Source organism: Puma concolor, chromosome B4, assembly GCF_028749965.1.
Source record: "Puma concolor isolate L17-30 chromosome B4, mPumCon1.1.hap2, whole genome shotgun sequence".
Taxonomy (NCBI): Eukaryota; Metazoa; Chordata; class Mammalia; order Carnivora; family Felidae; genus Puma; species Puma concolor.
In genome coordinates this window covers 20,433,418-20,450,759 of record NC_141673.1, presented here as the reverse complement: position 1 = coordinate 20,450,759, position 17,342 = coordinate 20,433,418, and the positions used below count along the sequence as shown (strand labels likewise).

The 17,342-nt window shown below is 39.8% G+C and overlaps 1 protein-coding gene across 2 annotated transcripts in view; it reads left to right on the top strand.

Annotated features, from left to right (window-relative positions):
* Positions 1–17,342, top strand: part of UTP20 (UTP20 small subunit processome component) — a 110,564-nt gene that overhangs the window by 15,263 nt on the left and 77,959 nt on the right. For both annotated transcript variants that reach the window (XM_025926960.2, XM_086712547.1), the window contains exons 13-19: positions 4,317–4,472; positions 4,615–4,703; positions 6,432–6,537; positions 10,869–11,019; positions 11,681–11,743; positions 12,545–12,703; positions 13,767–13,843. In XM_025926960.2, coding sequence (XP_025782745.1) covers positions 4,317–4,472; positions 4,615–4,703; positions 6,432–6,537; positions 10,869–11,019; positions 11,681–11,743; positions 12,545–12,703; positions 13,767–13,843 — 801 coding nt within the window. The remainder of the gene's footprint in view (positions 1–4,316; positions 4,473–4,614; positions 4,704–6,431; positions 6,538–10,868; positions 11,020–11,680; positions 11,744–12,544; positions 12,704–13,766; positions 13,844–17,342) is intronic.

The window sequence follows — 17,342 nt, the reverse complement described above, 5'->3', positions numbered from 1 at the left end:
GAAAAGAAATAATACAGAGATGTTCTGTGTATTCTTCCCCCAGCTTCCCACAGTAGTAACATCTTGCATAAGTTAATGGGATGTCACAACCATAAAATTGACATTTTTCAGATTACCTCAGTTTTACACACACTCATCTCTGGGTATGTGTGTATCTGGCTGTATGGTTCTGTGTAGTTTTTAAAAATTTTTTTTTTTTTTCAACGTTTATTTATTTTTGGGACAGAGAGAGACAGAGCATGAACGGGGGAGGGGCAGAGAGAGAGGGAGACACAGAATCGGAAACAGGCTCCAGGCTCTGAGCCATCAGCCCTGAGCCTGATGCGGGGCTCGAACTCACGGACCGCGAGATCGTGACCTGGCTGAAGTCGGACACTTAACCGACTGCGCCACTCAGGCGCCCCAGTTCTATGTAGTTTTATCACACTTGTAGATTCATAACCACAACCAGAGTCCAGATACAGAGCTGTTCCTCACCACAAGGATCTCTTGCACTACCTTTTAATAGCCATGCTCACCCTGACACTCCACTCTCCATTCCTAACCCCTGGCAATCCGTCCTCCATTTTTAGGATTGTGTCATTTCAAGAATATTATATAAACGGAATTAAAGAGTACAACTTTTGAGGTTGTCTTCCAGTTATGCAGTTCCCTTGCAACCCATCCATGTTAAAAATCTTTTCATGTGCTTATTGCTAAGTAGCAGCCCATGGTGTGGATGGATGTAGCGTACTCCATTCAGTGATTCACTTGTTGAAAGACTTCTAGTTTTTGGCCATTATGAATAAAGCTGTTATGAACATTCATGTACGTAACTTTTTGTTGCTCTGAGATAAATGCCCAAAAGTGGAATTGTTGAGTTATATCATAAGTACATGTCTCATTTGATGAGAAACTGTCAGTAGTTGTCCAGTGTGGTTGTGCCATGGTACATTCCCACCAACAGTCTGAGTGATCCGGTTTCTCTGCATCCTCTCCAGCAGTTGGTATCATCACTGTTTTTTATTTTTTGCCAGTCTAATAGGATATGGTGAAATCTCATTGTGATTTTAAATTGCATTTCCTTAATGGCTAATGATGTTAACCATCTTTTCGTGGGTTTATTTTCTATCTATATATCCTCTTCAGTGAAATATCTATTAATTTCCTTGGCTCATTTTCTTTCTTTCTTTTTTTTTTTTTTTTTTTAAGTTTATTTTGAGAGAGAGCAAGTGCACGAGCAGGGGTGGGGCAGAGAGAGAGGGTGAGAGAGAATCCCAAGCAGGCTATGCACTGACAGTGCAGAGCCCAATGCTGGGCTCCATCTCAAACCTTGAGATCATGACCTGAGCCACCCAGGCACTCCCCACCTTGACCCTTTTTCTAACTGGACCGTGTGTTTCCTTACTGTTGAGTTTTGAGAACATGTTATATATTCTAGTTAAAGGTTTTGTTGTCAAATGAATGGTTTGCACATATATTCTAGTCTATAGCCTGTCTTGTTCCCTTAAGATTTTTCACAGAGCACAGTTTTAGATTTCGATGAGGTTCAGTTGACCAACATTCCTTTTATGGGTAATGCTTTTGATGTCAAGTCCAAGAACTCTTTGCCTGGCTGTAAGTCCTCGATGTTTTCTCCTACTTTTCTAAAAGTTTCATTGTTTTGTTTTACATGTAAGTCCATGATCCATTTTGAGTTAATTTTTATATAAGGTGTGAGGTTTAGGTCAGGTGTCTTCTTTTTGCTTGTGGATGCCCACTGTTCTGGCAACATTTGTTGAAAAGGCTATTCTTTTATGTTCTCTTCCATCGATCATGTATCTCTCCTCCTCTAATACCACACTATCTTATTACACTAGCTCTAAAATAAGTCTTGAAATCTTGAAAAAAATTCCTCCCATTCTATTCTTTTGTAGATTTTTTCAGCTATTCCTTGTCCTTCGTCGTTCTATATAAATTTTAGCAGAATCTCGTCTATGTCTACAAAAAAAACTTTGCTGGGATATTGTTTGGAATTGCTTTAAATCAAAGATGAGTTTGGGGACAATTGACGTTTCCCTAAAGATACGCAAAACTGGGGCGCCTGGGTGGCGCAGTCGGTTAAGCGTCCGACTTCAGCCAGGTCACGATCTCGCGGTCTGTGAGTTCGAGCCCCGCGTCGGGCTCTGGGCTGATTGATGGCCCAGAGCCTGGAGCCTGTTTCCGATTCTGTGTCTCCCTCTCTCTCTGCCCCTCCCCTGTTCATGCTCTGTCTCTCTCTGTCCCAAAAATAAATAAACGTTGAAAAAAAAAAATTAAAAAAAAAAAAAAAAAAGATACGCAAAACTGTTAACTCTGTTTATGTCAGGAGGACAGGAAGGGAAAGAAGGAAGTGACTGTTAACTTTTAGATTATATAACTTTGCATCATTTGAATTGTTAAAAGAGCCATGGATTACTTGGATTACTTTCTTAATTTCATTAAAAATAATGCATACCCTTTAGAAGCTGAAAACGAGGTTTATATAAACATGTGAGAGGATTCTGCTGATCATTTTTCAAGTAGTTGTGGGTGTGTTTTTAGAAATTATAGATTAGGAAACCAGTTCCCTTATCATTCCTATGTGTTCATGCTTAAATTTATTTCTCTGGGATTTGTTAGACTTGCTGCATTTATATTTTGCTTTGGGACAGTAGGAATATATGAACAATTCTTGAGTTTTTGCTGAGTACTCAGCTTTGAAGCGTCACAGAATCCCTTGAGATGGGTGTCATTGTCCCCATGGTCACACAGCAGAGTTAGTTGTTGATTCGGGATCAGTTTGAGATTCTGGAGGAACTCCTCCTCTTCACATGTTGCTCTCCTGCTGACTTTAAAAGTAGCTTCTCTCTATCAAAACATGCAAACAAAATCTTGTTGGTTTTTCAACATACTGGGCTGATTCCTGTCCAGCAGCCTCTGCAGTAAGTCTTCCCTCTGCCTAGTATGAGTACAGAGCATCGAGCAAGGAGGAGGGCAGAATGGGAGGCCTGGTTCAGATCACATGGGGTCTTGTAGGGTGAAGTAGGGAGTGTGGATTTTCCTGGAGGAGCTCATCGGCAGGTGTGACAAAGCAAGGGAATGACTTGGCAAGGAATGACCCACTTTTTTTTCAAGCAGCTCAGTGTTTTCTTGTAAGGTTTTTGCAGATTGTTGATTTGCGGTTACTACTAGAATCTATGTCAAGATGTAGTGACTTTCAGAAATCACCAATGAAATTAAACTATTATAATTTCTGAACATTCGATATCCTGGTAAGTATGAAACAAAAAAGAATACAACGTTTTAGTTAATTTTAATAATAACAGGGCACAGAAATAAAAACCTGATAATTCTGCTTCTGTTGTGTAACAGACTGGGCATAGAGGCTAAATTATCAAAACAAATCAATTTACTTACTGTTTCTATGAGTTTTCTTTCAATTAGATTTCTGTCTTTCAAATAGGCGTGAGGTGTAGTTCATTGGCAAAAAGGAAAAGAGGCAAACAAGAATAGTGCCAAAGTAACAGACACCTAAACCTAAATGTCATGTCAGAAAACATCAAGGAAGAATTTATCAGATTAAAGAAGCAGAGAACATTACTTCTAAATCATAATCACTTCAGTGGCATTTGTCAAATTCACCACTATGTGCAACATCATTCTACATTTGTAAAGTCAAAATTCATGTCAAAATGGAAGGGGGGAATAGAGGAAGTCCATTCATTACAATTAATTACCTCTCCCGTTTTAAAAAAGTGTTCAGCAGAATGTACAGAAAAGAATGAATCAGAATGAATTAGAAAATTCATAAATAATACCTAAAATTAGAAGAGACTTGCTTTAAGTTATGAAGTAAATTAAAATAGAGAATAGAAGGGGAGCCTGGGTGGCTCAGTCGGTTAAGTGTCCGACTCTTGATTTGGGCTCAGGTCATTCTCTTGCAGTTTATGATATCGAGCCCTGCGTCGGTCTCTGTGCTGACAGCGTAGAGCCTGCTTGAGATTCCCTCTCTCTCTCTGTCTCTCTCTGCTCCTCCCCACACCTGGGCATGCGTACGCCCACCCGCTCTCTCTCTTTCTCAAAAAAATAAACTTTAAAAAAGAGAGAGTAGAAGAAAGTAGAACCAACGGAGTTGAAAAAGCCTCTCACTGAAAGTCCAGAAACAACTCCCGTTCATTTACTTACTTATATTCAACCACCACCCCCAGCTTGCACCTCTCCACAAATGTTCCGTGTTCCGCTCATGGAGAGGAGCCAGTTTTATTTCAGACTTCAGAGGGCAAAAGCAATTATATTCCCTCCTCTTTTCAACATTCGTGTTTCTTCTCTTCCTTCAGATCGTGTGTAAGGCAGAAGAAGACTAGATCCAAGGGAGGAAAAGAACAGATCCCAGTGCTGGACCACCTCTTATCTCTAATTCAGTTACCTGCAAATAAAGATTCTACTTACCTTTCACATTCTTGGGCAGCCCTTGTCGTGTTACCTCACATCAGGTGAGAAAATAAACTGTGGGTAATTTTGAAAGAAATACTTAGCATGCTGAGTTCAACATGTGTTAGCCATTCCTTGCTATTCCCTGAAAAAAGCCATTGAATGCAACTTTGAACTTTTCTCTTTTTCTCCCTACTTGGACAGACCTCTTGAGAAAGAGAAGGTGATACCAGTCGTCACATGCTTCATAGAGTCACTCTTCATGAATGTTGACAGAGAGAGTTTTGCAAAAGGTCAGTTACAATCCCCATTTGTTCTCTTCTTTCTTTTCTGGCACACCCAAAGTAACTATAAACACAACGGAATACCAGAGAATAGTGCTAGCATTGTGCTCTGACATAACCCCCTATATGATAAATACAGGAAGAAAAAAGATAAGATGGATGTGTTGCACTTGTACCTCAGAATGTGGTGACCGGCTCAGGGCAGCTTGAACACAAGCTGAATCTGAAGAGGAAGTGTTAGAAGGATGCCATGGTATATGACCCTCATTTTCAAGCCCTGGCTTTTATCTTGTTCTCTGTCTCCCATGTGTACTCTATCCCTGGTATACACCTTATAGTCCATTTGCCTCCATTTACTCACCCCAAGCAAGATACTATCTTTTACAGCCTTCCACTGCCCTTGTACATGTGTTCCTTCTGCCAGAGTCCTTTCTCTAGGCCTTTGTCACTTGGTGAACTCTTAATTTACTTTCAAAACTCATTTCAAGCACAGCACCTGTAGGAAGGCCTACGTGACTTCCTGGCAGAGTTAGGCCTCCCTATCCAGAACTTCCTTTCCTATTATACACTTGAACACCTCCTCCCAGTAGCATGAAGATAGCAGTTTGAAAGTAGATGTTTTGTTTTATCCTAGGACAGTATTTTCTAATGTAATATATAGTAGTTGTTCATTCATTTAAATATTAATGTGTTAGGTTCTCTGATACTAAGCAAACATGTTAGAGGGTAAAGCAGACTCATCACAGCTGAAGTGCTCAATGGCCACATGTGGCTAGTGACTCCATATTGGATTGCAGCACGAGTACAGAACATTTCTGTCGTTGCAGAAGGTTTTATCGGACAGCATCGTTCTAGTATCTCGAACAGGGATTGGCAAAATTTTTATGTAAAGGACCAGATAGTAGATATTTTAGGTTTTATAAATCCTGTTCAGTCTTTGTGGCATATTCTTTATTGTTTGCTTGTTTGTTGTTTTTTTTTTTTTTTTTTTTTTTTTTTTATTTTTTAATTTTTTAAAATTTTTTTTTTATTTCCAATGTTTATTTATTTTTGGGACAGAGAGAGACAGAGCATGAACGGGGGAGGGGCAGAGAGAGAGGGAGACACAGAATCGGAAACAGGCTCCAGGCTCCGAGCCATCAGCCCAGAGCCTGACGCGGGGCTCGAACTCACGGACCGCGAGATCGTGACCTGGCTGAAGTCGGACGCTTAACCGACTGCGCCACCCAGGCGCCCCTTGTTTGTTGTTTTAAACAACCCTTTAAAAAATGTAAAAAACATTCTTAGCTAACAGGCCATATAAAAACAGGCTACCTACAAATCTGACTTATGGGCCAAAGTTTCCCAGTCTCTAGTCTAAGATTAAATGAATGCCTAATTTAAAAAAATAATTTATTAGCTTTTGAAAAGTACAAGTGTGTCTCCTCAAAAATTCTAATTTTGCTATTGCCAGTGAATCGAGCCATTGAACTTATCTCCTCATCTTAATGGAACATACATTTTGATTCTCTATTTTTGAATATATTTTTCTCTTAAGAAAGCTACAAGACTTGGGAACCTTCTCTTTTCAGTTCCTGCCTGTTACATACTTACATTTGACAGATGATTCTTTAGGCGGTACAGCTTCACTTTCATTTAGGAACTCCTAGAAACAGCAAGTGTTAGATAAATGAGATGCCTGGTAGTAATTGTGTCAAAGGAATAAGTTATGTGGTTCTCCTGTTTTTCTGCCCTTAGGAAACTTGTTTGTTCTTTGTCAAGCTGTAAATACTATGTTAAGTTTGGAAGAATCTTCTGAAATTCTGCATTTGGTTCCTGTGGAACGTGTGAAGAATTTAGTATTGTAAGTAAACATATCTCCCATATATATTAATCATGAATAAAATATGAAAGCTTCTGTTTTTGTGAAATCTTGGGCATAATAAAAGTCCTCATTTTGATCTATTTTATACCCAAGTTGTATTCATATTAGAAATTTATGATTGATTTAAATCCTGAAAATAAGTACATTTTTTATGCAGTCTTTAAATGCAGATTCATCTTTGTAGAGCTGTATTTTACCATGTGGGTAAACTCATGTTGTAGAGCATAAGGGTATATAATGCTGATTATTCCCAACCGTGACTTGCACAGTGTTGACCTTTTGTGACTTCCTGAGTGATTCCAGCACACGCATTTCCACTACACTCATTCTGTCTCATCCTGATATCACCATTTTGGAAAACTTCCCTATGGTCCTTTTACTACATAGCAAAACAACCCAGGTTTTTGTTTTTATAAGTTTATGTCAACCAGCTCCTGATTTTGGTAGTAGTAGAAGTCTGTTATCGGGGAGCTGTGTTCTTCTCAGCTTAGCACCCTTTCTAAAGGTCACACCTTTTGAAAACCTGGTAAAGTAGTTGGCTTCTTTTTCTAGAGTCTAATCCATTTTCCATCCATGCTGTTTTTTGTTGTTGTTGCTGCTGTTGTTGTTTTAGAGAGAGAGAGACAGAGTGCAAGCCAGGGAGAGGGGAGGGGCAGAGAGAGAAAGAGAGAGAATCTTAACCAGGCTCCACACACAGCACAGAGCTCTACTTGGGGCTTGAAACAGATTTATTCATTTACTTCATTCAGTAAATATTCATTTGCTTTTCTTAGGTACCAGGCCCTATTCTAGGCACTGGGAGACATAGTGAATGAAACACACACAAAATACCCTGCCTTCATGGAGCTACTATTCTAGCAAGAAGAAACACTAAGCACGATAAATAAGTCAGATTTATAGCATGTTAGACAGTGGCAAGAAAATTAAAGGAGAGTTGGGATAGGGACATTCTGGAGGTTGGGGACAACAACAGTTTTAAATAGGGAAGGCCTCACCGAGAAGGAGACATCTGAGCTGAAACCCAGAAGCAGAAGGGGGTAAATCATGAGGGTATCTGGGGTTGGGGCCTTTCTGCGTTCCTGACCTGGGAGACTTGAGTGCCACTGCTGTAGGGGGTGCCCAGCAAGGAGCTGTTGGCAACTGAGCAGAGCGAGGGGTGAGTAGTAGGAGAAGATGACACAGAGGTGGTGGCCATGACCGACAGTGTGTGACATTTGGCCGTTGTGGGGCCTGGGCTTCTACTCCGAGTGAAAGGGAAGGAAGCTACAAGAGAAATTTTGGCAGGAGAATGACTTAGGCCTAAGCAGGACCACCCTGGCTACTGTGCTGAGAACAAGGTAGACCAGTTAGAAGACTTACTGCAGTAATCCAGGGTCTCTTTCCATTTCCAAATCTGGACAAAGCTGGCAATTCTCCATAGTTCCTTGAATTGGTTTACATTCCTTTAAGGAGTTTTTCTTTGATATCATCCTATATCTCACATTTTATGTTCTCTTGTTCACTTTATTGATCTGTTTAAACTTCTCATGGTATATTCTTTGGTATAAACAATTTAAGCCATCTGTAGAGGTTTTGAAATAAAAAGGCACACATAACACAGGGATTAGTATGTCCCCTGCAGAAGACCAGCCAGCCTCCCAACCAGGTGGCACTTAGCCTTGGAGGCCTGGAAACCTCTAACAGGAGTATATACAGCTTTGAAAGTAGAGGCGTAAACTTGGAATTGTGAAAGCTTTAGACGCAAGCTTCTGTGCTTGGTGCCGTGCTAGTTACTGGTTAAGCACGTAGGTTTCACAGCCAAGACAACTTGGATTAGAATCTTGTCTCTACCATCTACTAGCCCTGCAGCCTTTGGTGGGTTTATTAACCTCAACTTCATTATCTCTCTCAAGGGAATAACAGCACTTCCCTCATGGGCGTTAAATTGAACACCACATCCTGTCATGGCGTCATACACATTGCATTTTTATTATGTCCTTACCTGCCAGTCTCTGTTCTGAGTACTTCATGTCCATTATTTAATCCTCACAGCAGCTCCATGAGGTGTGGGAACTCTTATCATTACAGATGGGAGCACTAAAGTTCCAAAATAAGTGCAGAATCCAACTACTCAGCATCCACTGCCACCCTGCTCTAAACCACCATCTCTTTTACCTGGATTATTGCGTTAGCCTCCGAACAAGCCCCCTTACTTCTGTCCTTGTCCCGCTGCTCTGTTTGGTGTCTCCCAACCGTACGATACTATTAAATGAAGGACCGATTATGGCACTCTTTTGCTGACAGTGATTCTCCATTAACGGTGATGCCAGAGATACTTTTGGTTGTTATACAACTGGGGGCTGCTACTGCAATCTAGTAGGTGGAGGCCCTGGATGTTGCTAAGCACCCTACAGGATGGCTTCCACAGCAAAAAGCTATCTGGCCCAAAATGTCAGTCATGCTGCTATGAGAAACCCATCTTACTCAGTATGAAGTCTGGTCCTTATCCTGTTCCTTGGGGCTCTGTAAGATCCAACCCCTGGCTACTTCTGACCTTACCCCCAGCCACTCTTCCTTGTTAATAACTCCCTTCCAGCTGGACTGGTCTTCTTGATGCTCCTCTTCCGGATAAGCACACCTATCTGTGACTTGGCATCGCCGTTCCCTCTGCCTGAATTGCCTTCCAGATATCCAGTGACTGATTCATTCACCTCCTTCAGGCCCTACCTCCCATGACCACCCCGATATCACATATATTCCTTTTCAACCTTCCTCCCGCCCTGCACAACCTGTCTCTCAGTCTTGACTTTCCATGGTTTGCTTTTCTCTGCTTCACTCATCACTGTCATACATAATTAGTTTATTTATTATGTTGGCTACCTTCTCTTGTTAGAATATAAGCTCCGGAAGGATAGGGACTTTGTTTTTTGTTTACTGCTATATCCAGTGTCTATAAAGGTCACTGGCATATAGTAGATACTCATTAAATATTTGTTGAAGGAGGATGGCACCCAAAAATTAAGCAGCCTTGTCAGAGGGACACTGCTGATGGACTGCAGAGCTGGCTTCAAACTTGGGCTTCCCTACCCCAGAGCCTGTGCTGTACCCTCCTCTGTACTGTCCCTCCCTCAGCTCGGTGCCTGGCATGTGGAAAACACTTACTAATATTCTGTAATCTCCCTTTATGTCATTGTCATTTATAACTGTGTAGATTGAAAAAACAGCATTACGGGCACCTAGGTGGCTCAGCTGGTTAAGCGTCCGACTTCAGCCCAGGTCATGATCTCATGGTCCATGAGTTCAAGCCCCACATCGGGCTCTGTGCTGACAGTTCAGAGCCTGTGTTTCCCTCTCTTGGCCCCTCCCCAACTCACACTGTCTCTCTCTCACTTTCTCTCATAAATAAACATTAAAAGATTTTTTAAAAGAAAGAAAAATTAGCATTGGGTTTTAGTTAAAATAGCATATTCTATGAAATCTTTCCATTTGTGACAACGTGGATGGAACTAGAGTGTATTAGGCTAAGCGAAATAAGTCAAAAAAGACAAATACCCGATTTCACTCATGTGGAATTTAAGAAAACAGATGAATATAGGGGAAGGGAAGGGAAAACAAGGTAAACACAGAGAGGGAGGCAAACCATAAGAGACTCTTAAATTCAGAGAACAAACTGAGGATTGCTGGTGGGGTGTCGGATGGAAGATCGCTAAATGGGTGATGGGCTTTAAAGAGGACACTTGTTGGGATGAACACTGGGTATTACATGTAAGCGATGAGTCACTAAATTCTACTCCTGAAACCATCATTACACTATATGTTAACTAACTTGGATTTAAATTAAAAAAAAAAAAAAATAGCATATGCTGGGGCACCTGGGTGGCTCAGTTGGTTAAGCATTCAACTTCGGCTCAGGTCATGATCTCACAGTCCATGAGTTTGAGCCCTGCATCGGGCTCTGTGCTGACAGCTCGGAGCCTGGAGCCTGCTTCCGATTCTGTGTCTGCCTCTCTCTGACCCATCCCCGTTCATGCTCTGTCTCTCTCTGTCTCAAAAATAAATAAACATTAAAAAAAATTTTTTTTTTTAAATAGCATATGCTAATCCCATCCCTGCCTCCACCTAGCTGTGTGTCCTTCAGCTCATTACTCACTGTTGCAAGGCCTCAGATTCTTTATCTCTAAAATGGAGTCAATGTCTGCATAAAATGTCTACATTTTACCTTGGTCTCTTTTACAATTCCTTCACCAGTGATAATTTTCTGTAGTTTCTTTTACAGTCTAAATACCCAGCTGTGTGGTGCAGGCTGGGTCTAATAAATAATCTTGTTGCAGAACATTTCCTGTGGAGCCATCTGTGTTGCTGTTAGCTGATCTCTATTATCAGAGATTATCCTTATGTGGCTGCAAAGGGCCACTTTCTGAGGAAGCTTTAATGGAATTATTTCCCAGGTTACAAGCTAACATTTCAACTGGCATATCCAAGGTAATGATGGTGTTTTGTGGTATGTTCTCAGTCTCTCCTCTTTGATTATATATGTATCGCCAGTGGTTGTCAGAGCTCCTTAATCAGAAAATGCTGCTAGGGGGTGATTTCTGTTTGAAGCAGTGATTCCTAAATTGACCTACAAACTGTTTGCAGCAGGATTACTTGGGGAGCTTAATAAAAATACAAATTCCAGGTCCTCACAGGCTGGAGTTCTGATTCAGAAACTGAAAAATCTGCATCATTGTTTTTAAAGCTCTCTAGGTGATTCTGCCGCTTGGTCAGGTGTGTAGAAATACCTGAATACGTTACGTAGGGTTGTTATGTAGGGATAACAATCACTAATTGCAACAGAATTGTAAATTTAATCAGTTTCTTTGCCCTTATTTACAGAGATGCTTATAGTGTCACAGTTGAAGGAAAAACACGGTTCTATGGGCAACCTTATCTTTTCTGCCTAGTCTGGTCATTACTTGTTCCATGTACTATTTGAATAAGGTGTTGGTTGGTGTCTAATATGAAATAAGGTATAGAATAACATGTATCTTTCTGATAAGCATTGTATTTTCCTTAATGCTATAAAACTTAAATCTCACTGGCTGTTAATTGGTTTCTTATGTGTAAACTTTGAAGTTTTAAATGTGCCTTTTACTTTCTCTAGATTCGGCTTTTGACAATAAGGATCCTAAACCATTTTGAGGTTCGACTTCCAGAACTGATGGAGGTATTTTTGCTGTTCAATTTGGATAACTTTTTAAAAACATCATTCTTTTTTTTTTTTTTAATTTCCAAAGTGATACTTTTACAGAAAATTCAAATACTGTTGTGTAAATATCTATCATAAAAACTGAAATTGTTGTTGTAATTCTTAGTCCTGCCCACACTGAAAAGTCACAGGTAATTGGTGAATATTCTTTCAGACCTTTTGTACACATGTACAATTTAAATGGCATCAGGGAGGTTTTGCCATATCAGTACCTCAGGCTTACCTCATTTCTTTTGAGGTTTAAAAGGATACCACCCCAATACCAGAGTTTAAAATATCTTATATAACCAGTTCTTTGTTGATGGATGCTGAGGTGAATTGTTTTGGAGATTTGCAGCATTTCCAATAAAATAGTAATGAACATCCTTATGCTGATATATTTGAATAGGGAAATATTCCCATAATGCATATTACTACTTGTAGAAGTAGAAATTATAGAAGTAGAATTGTGTAAGTGGAAGTATATGTATACGTTTTTATTTGAACAAATGTTGCCAATCGATTTGAGTTATTCTGAGAATGAGTTTCCTGTTTTTTCCTTGTCATTTCTGTGCTAGACATTATTCTTAAATTAGATTCTAACAAAAAGTAAATAGTTTGAGGAAAAATGGATCATTTACCACAAGAAGTGTTGCTTATTTAATTTACAACATTAACATACCTCAGTTTTTCTTTTTTTTAGAACTTTGGTCACATTTCATGTTCTTTTTGCGAAATCAAAGTACTGACCTGCCTCCTTGGTTTTCTCCATTCACTCAGGATGATGGGCTCTCAGAGCGTCAGTCTGCCTTGGCTATATTACGCCAGGCAGAACTTGTTCCAGCAACCGTGAGTGATTACAGAGAGAAGCTTCTTCATTTGAGAAAACTAAGACATGATATGGTGCAGGCTGCAGTCCCTGACGGGCCATTACAGGAGGTATAAAACAGTGTCTCAGGTTTTTAAACAATTTGTCCTTTTTGATCTGTTTAGCTGGCTTTTGGAAAGAGAAACATAGCAAGTAGTTAAAAAAAAAGTTTTTTATTTAAGCTAGCTAGATAAATCTCCAGTTTCCTTAGGTATTTTGAATTCAATGGCTCTGCCAGCCTTTTCCACAGTGGAAATAACTGTCCTCCCTCTGAATACGGGCATAATATGTGAAGGTAGGTGCAACAGAAGGGCTCAACATCCGGTTTAAGACCTGACATTCTTCTCCATGTGCTGCAGGATGTCAGGCATCTTATCTTTTGTATTGGGGGTTTTTGTGCGTGACCCTTGAGGATGGATCACAGATCCCTTTGGGAGTAAGGCCAGTGGAAGCGTTCCCTTTAGATCAGAGCATTTCTGCTCTTTACATGTTTTATATATTAGTGTCTTGTGTTAACGTTTCATTTGGAAAAAGGGCTCTGCTGCTAAAATAGTAATAAACACCTCATTCCCAAATAATACTAAAACTACCATTCTATATGATGCCTCCCCAGCACATGGAGATATGAGGGATGGCAGTCATTCTCAAAGGTGACTGAGAAAACTTGAGACCCTCTGAACTGAATGCCTTTAATGTATAGTTTTGAAAACTCAGCCATCTGCTCACAGAGCCCCAGCTGCCATTCACAGTGTATACCGTCTTGGGCTCTTTGGTATCTGTATTTTACTGCTTGCTGTTCAGGTTTTATCTCACACAGTGATGGTAATAGCAGTGTTTGTTAGGTGGGAATTTAATCATGAGTCAGATCTGTTTATTCAAATGCTATATCCTTTGTGAACATCTGGAGTGAGTTTGAGTACTTTTGCTTTAGTGATTCTTCTTTGTTAAATAGCGAGTGACATTTTGGGGAGAGTCAGAAAATTATTATATGCCGAATTTTGGATTGGTACCTACAACTTGTTCCTTAAAGCACAAGCTTCTTTTTAACCTCTGATTGTCTGAGTTGGGATATTTATATTTCATGCGTTCTGTAGTTTATAGCCCATTTACTAAACTAGTTTGCTATAATCGCAGGTGCCACTTCGTTATTTATTAAGCATGTTGTATGTTAACTTCAGTGCCCTCTGGGATCCTGTTATTGAACTCATAAGGTAAGCATGGGTTAAAATGGATGAAGCCGTATGTGTTAACTATTGCAGAGTGATGGGGCCAGATTATACTCCTGCTAGGTGTGATTTAAATGAATGGGTGTGTATAGTATTTGTAGCTACCTTAAATCCTTTGTGGGACAAGGTGAAGAAAAAACGAACATTAGTTATTCTCTCTAATGTCAAGTATTTCAACATCTCAGATGTTATATGTATGTATCTTTGTGCATTGAAATAACTTCAAAGGACTTGCTCTGTCTACTTGATAGGATATATCTGTATGGTTAAATTTATTTTTTAATTTTTTTAATATGAAATTTATTGTCAAATTGGTTTCCATACAACACCCAGTGCTCATCCCAAAAGGTGTCCTCCTCAATACCATCACCCACCCTCCTCTCCCTCCCACCCCCCATCAACCCTGAGTTTGTTCTCAGTTTTTAAGAATCTCTTATGCTTTGGCTCTCTCCCACTCTAACCTCTTTCTTTTTTTTTTTTCACTTCCCCTCCCCCATGGGTTTCTGTTAAGTTTCTCAGGATCCACATAAGAGTGAAAACATATGGTATCTGTCTTTCTCTGTATGACTTATTTCACTTAACATAACACTCTCCAGTTCCATCCACGTTGCTACAAAGGACCATATTTCGTTCTTTCTCATTGCCATGTAGTACTCCATTGTGTATATAAACCACAATTTCTTTATCCATTTGCCAGTTGATGGACATTTAGCCTCTTTCCATAATTTGGCTATTATTGAGAATGCTGCTATAAACATTGGAGTGCAAGTGCCCCTATGCATCAGCACTCCTGTATCCCTTGGGTAAATTCATAGCAGTGCTACTGCTGGGTCATAGTGTAGGTCTATTTTTAATTTTTTGAGGAACCTCCACACTGTTTTCCAGAGTGGCTGCACCAGTTTGCATTCCCACCAACAGTGCAAGAGGGTTCCCGTTTCTCCACATCCTCTCCAGCATCTATAGTCTCATGATTTGTTCATTTTGGCCACTCTGACTGGCGTGAGGTGATATCTGAGTGTGGTTTTGATTTGTATTTCCCTGATGAGGAGCGACGTTGAGCATCTTTTCATGTGCCTGTTGGCCATCCGGATGTCTTCTTTAGAGAAGTGTCTATTCATGTTTTCTGCCCATTTCTTCACTGGATTATTTGGTTTTCGGGTGTGGAGTTTGGTGAGCTCTTTATAGATTTTGGATACTAGCCCTTTGCCCAATATGTCATTTGCAAATATCTTTTCCCATTCCATTGTTGCTTTTTAGTTTTGTTGATTGTTTCCTTTGCAGTGCAGAAGCTTTTATCTTTATGAGGTCCCAGTAGTTCATTTTTGCTTTTAATTCCCTTGCCCTTGGGGATGTGTCAAGTAAGAAATTGCTGCAGCTGAGGTCAGAGAGGTTTTTTCCTGTTTTCTCCTCTAGGGTTTTGATGGTTTCCTGTCTCACAGCCAGGTCCTTTATCCATTTTGAGTTTGTTTTTGTGAATGGTGTAAGAAAGTGGTCTAGTTTCATCCTTTTGCATGTTGCTGTCCAGTTCTCCCAGCACCATTTGTTAAAGAGATGGTCTTTTTTTCCATTGGATATTCTTTCCTGCTTTGTCAAAGATTAGTTGGCCATACTTTTGTGGGTCCAGTTCTGGACTCTCTGTTCTATTCCATTGGTCTATTGTCTTTGTGCCAATACCATGCTATCTTGATGATTACAGCTTTGTAGTAGAGGCTAAAGTCTGGGATTGTGATGCCTCCGGCTTTGGTTGTCTTCTTCAAAATTACTTTGGCTATTTGGGGCCTTTTGTGGTTCGATACAAATTTTAGGATTACTTGTTCTAGCTTCGAGAAGAATGCTGGTGCAATTCTGATTGGGATTGCATTGGATGTGTAGATAGCTTTGGGTAGTATTGTCATTTTAACAATATTCTTCCAATACATGAGCAGGGAATGTCTTTCCATTTCTTTATTTCTTCTTCAATTTCCTTCATAAGCTTTCTATAGTTTTCAGCATACAGATCTTTTACATCTTTGATTAGGTTTATTCCTAGGTATTTTATGCTTCTTGGTGCAATTGTGAATAGGATCAGTTTCTATATTTGTCCTTCTGTTGCTTCATTATCAGTGTATAAGAATGCAACTGATTTCTGTACCTTAATTTTGTATCCTGCGACTTTGCTGAACTCATGTATCAGTTCTAGCAGACTTTTGGTGGAGTCTATTGGATTTTCCATGTACAATATCATGTCATCTGCAAAAAGGAAAACTTCATCTTTGCCAATTTTGATGCCTTTGATTTCCTTTTGTTGTCTGATTGCTGATGCTAGAACTTCCAACACTATGTTAAACAACAGCGGTGAGAGTGGACATCCCTGTCGTGTTCCTGATCTCAGGGAGAAAGCTCTCAGTTTTTCCCCATTGAGGATGATGTTAGCTGTGGGCTTTTCATAAATGGCTTTTATGATGTTTAAGTATGTTCCTTCTATCCTGACTTTCTCGAGGGTTTTTATTAAGAAAGGATGCTGAATTTTGTCAAATGCTTTTTTGCATCGATTGACAGGATCACATGGTTCTTATCTTTTCTTTTACTAATGTGATGTATCACATTGATTGATTTGTGAATGTTGAACCAGCCCTGCAGGTCAGGAATGAATCTCACTTGATCATGGTGAATAATTCTTTTTATATGCTGTTGAATTCGATTTGCTAGTATCTTACTGAGAATGTTTGCATCGATATTCATCAGGGATATTGGCCTGTAGTTCTCTTTTTTTTACTGGGTCTCTGCCTGGTTTAGGAATCAAAGTAATGCTGGCTTCATAGAATGAGTCTGGAAGTTTTCCTTCCCTTCCTGTTTTTTGGAATAGCTTGAGAAGGATAGGTATTATCTCTGCTTTAAACGTCTGGTAGAACTCCCCTGGGAAGCCATCTGGTCCTAGACTCTTATTTGTTGGGAGATTTTTGATAACTGATCCCATTTCTTCACTGGTTATGGGTCTGTTCAAGCTTTCTATTCTTGTTTGAATTTTGGGAGTGTGTGGGTGTTGAGGAATTTGTCCATTTCTTCCAGGTTGTCCGGTTTGTTGGCATGTAATTTTTCATAGTATTCCCTGATAATTGCTTGTATTTCTGAGGGATTGGTTGTAATAATTCCAGTTTCATTCATGATTTTATCTACTTGGGTCCCCTCCCTTTTCTTTTTCAGAAGCCTAGCTAGAGGTTTATCAATTTTGTTTATTTTTTCAAAAAACCAACTCTTGGTTTAATTGATCTACTCTACAGTTTTTTTAGATTCTATATTGTTTATTTCTGCTCTGATCGTTATTATTTCTCTTCTTCTGCTGGGTTTGGGGTGTCTTTGCTGCTCTGCTTCTATTTCCTTTAGGTGTGCTGTTAGATTTTGTATTTGGGATTTTTCTTGTTTCTTGAGATAGGTCTGGATTGCAATGTATTTTCCTCTCAGGACTGCCTTCACTGCATCCCAAAGCATTTGGATTGTCGTATTT